Source organism: Rattus rattus, chromosome 9 (assembly GCF_011064425.1).
Source record: "Rattus rattus isolate New Zealand chromosome 9, Rrattus_CSIRO_v1, whole genome shotgun sequence".
Classification (NCBI taxonomy): Eukaryota; Metazoa; Chordata; class Mammalia; order Rodentia; family Muridae; genus Rattus; species Rattus rattus.
This window is the reverse complement of record NC_046162.1, coordinates 56063238-56068046: the sequence shown is the minus strand read 5'-3', so window position 1 is coordinate 56068046 and position 4809 is coordinate 56063238. Positions and strand designations below refer to the sequence as shown.

The window sequence follows — 4809 nt, the reverse complement described above, 5'->3', positions numbered from 1 at the left end:
GGCCTAGGAGGGGCAGTGAGTGTGACTGTTTATGCGTATGTATGTGTGCGTTTGTGTGTGCACGCGCGCGTAGGTCTTGCAGTGTGGAAACCCCACCCAGGAATGCCCTTAGTTATTCTTTTAAGCTTCTAAGCAGTCAGTCAGTCACCGGACTTAGCCTCATTCACCCCAGCCCCAGATCAATCCTTGCCCCCACCCATAAAAGGAGGCCACTGTGAAAAAGCGGGTCTGCTTTGCATCTCATTTACATAAATATTTATTAATCGTCATTAAACTCAACAGAAACACGCAATGCACTTCAGGTGTCCGACAGGAGTTTCATCTTCTACAAGAGGAAGGTAAAATTGCGTGGGTGGGGGTGTGTCGCCTGTGGGTTTGCGTTTTTTGCATCGTGTGTTTGGCTGCCTGGTTCCCTGCCTCCGGTGGGGGGAGCTTCACCTGTTGCCTCTTGCGGGGGAACCTCCAGAGGAGCCCTCAGTTCTCCCAGCTCACTGGATAACAAAAGTCAGGCGGAGCCTAGAACCAAAACACAAAACAAAACAACAAACAAAAGCAACAACAAAAATCTCCCCCCCCCCAAAAAAAAAACAAAACAAAACAACCCTCTCCAGCCACCAGAAATCACCAGGAGCTTGGCGCCCACCGAGGCACAGTCTGGGCAAGGGTAAGGCTGTTCCCAGGTCTGTGCTCCTCCACCTTACCCCAAGAGGGGACGGACCAGACTGCCTGTAGAGAGGAGGTGCCAGTAGACACCTCCTTCTGTCCCCGGACGCCCATGTAGGCGGGCCTGGGCCTGCGTGTGCGTGCAGTGTGGTATGTGTGTGTGAGTGTGTGTGTGTGTGTGTGTGTGTGTGTGTGTGTGTGTGTGTGGTGTCTCTCATGCAAACCCTCCCTCCCCAAACCGAACCCCCCAACAGTTTGCCATTCCATACAAATTTGGAAACAGGTTTTTAGAAAACAGTATGACGCACAACGGGACAGGGCGGGAGGAGGGCAGTGGCACTGGGGTTCCAAATCTCCGAGTCATTGATTGTAAGAAACTGGGGGGAGGGGCGGTGCGGGCCCCCACTTCACCAAAGTGCACAGATCCGCGCGTGGGCGGGGCAGCCAGCGGACCCGAGGAGCATCCCGGGTCCGGCTGCTAGGCTCAGTCAGAACCTCCTTGCATAGATATTTGTGTCTTTTTAAAAATTATTATTGGTAGTATTTTTTATTATTATTATTTGCCTTTTATTGCTTCTAAAAGTTCTTACTGCGTTTTCTCTCCGATCCGGACTCTGAGTTCGGCCTCCGTTGCCTCTCAGCTTTTTTTTTTCCTTTTTCTATTTTTTTTCCTTTTGTATGTTTGTTTTCTTTTTTTTAAAAAGGGAAAAGGAAAAATGGTTCTAGTTACAAATTGGCTTGGCCTCTCTCTTTCCTCTCAATCCACATCCCCTCCCACCAAAATAAAAATTAAAAAACGCGGAGATTCGTGTTGGGGTGAAGGCGTTTGGGCGCCCTGGCTTTGGCCTCTTCGAGAAGGAAGAGATACCAACTCTTTTAGGCCTGGGCAGCTCTGTGTCTGTTTTTTAAAGTAACCATAAGTGGAGGAGACACTATCCCCGAAACTCAGCAGCCCCTTACCAACTGCCTCTGGCCTGCTGGGAGGCGGGGAGAGAAAACCCAAGTTTGGGAATGTGGAGGGAGTCTCCTGGGAGGGCCTGGCGGGAGGTCCCCAGAGATGCTCTCCAGGAGAGAAGGGAGGAGGAAGCCCGCTGGGGAGAGAGAGAAGGCGAGTCCCCAGAGGCAAACGAGGCCCCTGGGACGGGCCACCCACAGGTAAGAGACCACGGCGCTCTGGAGAGCTGCAGAACCGGCGGCCCGCGCCCCGCGCGCCCGGCGCTGGAGTCCGTGGGAGCCCCTGAGCTCGTGGGGCTGGGGCTAGGGGGCCGGACAAAGGCAAAGAAAAAGAGAGGTCGGCGCGAGGTCTCAGTTATGGAAAAACGCGTTGAGCTCCTCGTACATGGGGCCCCGATCGTGGTGAAGGTGCATATCGTAAGACAAGAGATTCTCCGAGTGGACGCCCCCGCGCACGGCCGACGAGCCGAAGACCAGCCCGTGGCCCGCGGGCCGGGAGCCGGGCAGCGCCGAGTAGTGCATAGAGTAGTGGTAGCTCTTCTCGTGATCGGGGGACGAGTCCTGCTTGAGCGAGAAGTTGCCGTTGAGACAGAGCGGGGGACTGAGCGGACCCTCGTACTCGGAGCTGTTGTAGTCCGGGCTGGCGCCGCCGCCACCCGCCGCCGCGTACAGCGTCTCGTAGGCGGCGCAGTAGCCGTGGGTCCGCAGGGCGTGCGCCGCGCCTCCGCCCAGGCCGCCGGCCGCCTGGCACTGTGCGCCTGCTAGGCGCGAGCACGGGTACGGGTACGGATGCATGGCGAACGGGCCACCCGAGCCGTGAAAGCGGCCGGCGCCGTCCGCGCCCTGCTCCGTGAGGAAGTTACGAGAGTTCAGCTGCAGGCAGCCGGCCACCAGATTCGTGGTGGGCTGTGACAGACCCTTGCACAGAGTCTGCACGTAGGACACCAGATCCGGCCGCTTCCCGGAGCGCAAGATCTCCGAGAGAGCCCAGATGTAGTTCTTGGCCAGGCGCAGCGTTTCGATCTTGGACAGCTTCTGCGTCTTGGAGTAGCAGGGCACCACCTTGCGCAGGTTGTCCAGCGCCGCGTTCAGGTCGTGCATGCGGTTGCGCTCCCGCGCGTTGGCCTTCTGTCGCCGCAGCTTGGAGCGCTCCAGGCGCGCCTTGGTCATCTTGCGTTTCTTCGGCCCGCGCTTCTTGGGCCGCTCGCCTTCCGCCTCGTCTAGTCCTTCCTCCTCCTCCTCTTCCTCCTCCTCCTCGCCGCCCAGCTCTCCTTCCTCCTTGACCTCAGCCAACGTGGGTTCAGGGACCTCTTCTCCACGAAGAGACACTGGCTTGGCGGCCCGAGCGGGTCCTGGAGCCCCTGACCCTGGAGCAGGAGGAGGCTGCGGCGGCGCGTCGCCCTTGTCGCTCCTCGGCTCGTCGTCGTCGCCGTCGCCCCAGCTGGCGAACTTGGGCACGTCCGAGAGGAGGCCGGGCTCGCTGAACAGGCGGGTCAGCATGGTGCCTGAGGGCGCCCCGGGGGCGGGGAGACAAACAGCACAGAGTGAGGGGCACACCGGGGTCACCACGGCCCCCCAACCCGCCTCCACCCCCCAAGTCTCGGTGCGCGTTTCAGCTCAGGGACCCCCGATGCCCACCACGTTCCGCTGCCCCGCCCAGAGCCGGCCCAGCCCTGCCCGGCTGCCGGTGGGGGACCGCGGCCCAGGCCCTCGCCCGGAAGCCGGGATCCGGCTCCGCCCCTGGCCGGGAAGAAAGCTGCTCCCGGGCAGTGTCGGGGTCCCAGAGAGCGTGTCTGGGTGGGGGGGGTTAAGGGATCAGGTCCTTCTTCCCGGGGAGGCGGTGCTCTCGCCCAAAAGCCAGCTCTCTCCGGGTGATGGAGAAAAGCTGGGCGGCTGCCGTGGGGACAGCTGCCCGGTTCCTCCCCTCCGCGGTCCCGGCCCCTCGGCCTGGCTCCCCAAGCCCTCCGGTGCCTCTCACCCCCACGCTCCCTAATCCAATTTGCAAGTTGGCCGCGCGCCGCCCCCGGCCCGGCCCCCACCCCCGCAGCCCCAATTCCAGACGCCGGAGCACCGTCTCCTCTAGCTGCTGCGCACGGGTCTCCCGGAGCCGGCTCCGGTGGCGGGGACTGAAGAAGCCGGGCGTGGGGAGAAGACCCCAAAGTGAACCATGTTCGTCTCTCTTGCGGTCAGGGACCCTCTTCCCCTCTTCAAACTCCCTCCCTCCCACACGTCTCTACAGATCTCGTTGTATTTTGAGATCCATGGGGGAAAATCTAAATTTATTTGTTTGCTTATCTTTTTTGGTGGTGGGGAAAGGTCGCAGGTTCCTTCGGGACAGTCGTGGGGGGGGGGTCCTATCTTCGCTTCTTCGTGCGCCTCATGACCCTTCCCCCCAGCCCATCCTAGGCATACCATTTCCCTCTGCAGCCCCTTAAGCTGCGGCCCCAATGGGAGAGAGAACCCGGGGCGCCCCTGTTGCCCACCCCATAAGGGGGTAGGGTCCCAAGAATAGGAGAACTGGGGGGACTTCCATGTCCGAAGCAGCGCCCCCCCCCATAGCAGGTCAGCTCTAGCTCCCTCTCGGACAACTTACCTCAGAGAGGAGTCAAGGGGAGAGGGGAGGGGAGGGGGGAGGGGGGCAAGAGAGAGAGGGGGGAGAAGAGGAATCTTCTCGCTTATTTCATTGTTCCCCCATCTTCAGGGAGCGGGGGCAGCGGTTCCTCAAGGCGGCGGGCGCCGGCGTCTTCAGAGCGCCATGCGAGCCGCGGAGCGAGTGTGGCATCTCTACCAGGCGGGGTACCAGCCTCTATGCCAGGCCATATGGGCTTGGCACGTCACGGGCAGCAGCTATCACATGAGAGACGGTGATTGGCATGCGTCTGCATTGGGGGAGAGCCGGCTCCCCCGGGACCCGCCGCCATCTGTCACTCTCTACTCCAAAAAAAAAAAAATTAAATAAATAAAGGAAATAAATAAATATCTCTGCCGCCCTCCCCTCCCCGCCCAACGCAGGAAAAGCAGAGATTGAGAGGGAGGTGGGAGGACTTGCCCCCCCCAGCTATAGAGCCCCCCACATGGGAACAATGGGGTGGCAAGTCTGGGAATTGGCGGTTTGTGGTGCTGGGCCAATTTAGGGCTCTCTCTAGGGTCTTGATCTGTCCATTTCCCTGTCCCCGGGTCCCTAAGGTGGGT

The 4809-nt window shown here is 60.2% G+C and overlaps 1 protein-coding gene across 2 annotated transcripts; it reads right to left on the bottom strand.

The window, feature by feature from the left end:
• Positions 1-229: 229 nt before the first annotated feature.
• On the bottom strand, positions 230-4558 carry Neurod2 (neuronal differentiation 2). 2 transcript variants are annotated; one of them, XM_032913285.1, is made up of 2 exons: positions 4211-4558; positions 230-3122 (listed from the first exon to the last, which is right to left on the bottom strand). In XM_032913285.1, exon 2 carries the CDS (start codon positions 3115-3117, stop codon positions 1969-1971), a length of 1149 nt encoding a protein of 382 aa, XP_032769176.1. In that variant the 5' UTR covers positions 3118-3122; positions 4211-4558; the 3' UTR covers positions 230-1968. The 2 variants fall into 2 exon arrangements, with proteins under 2 accessions (XP_032769176.1, XP_032769177.1); XM_032913286.1 differs by lacking the exon at positions 4211-4558 and adding an exon at positions 3256-3553 and having other exon boundaries at positions 233-3122.
• Positions 4559-4809: the final 251 nt, after the last annotated feature.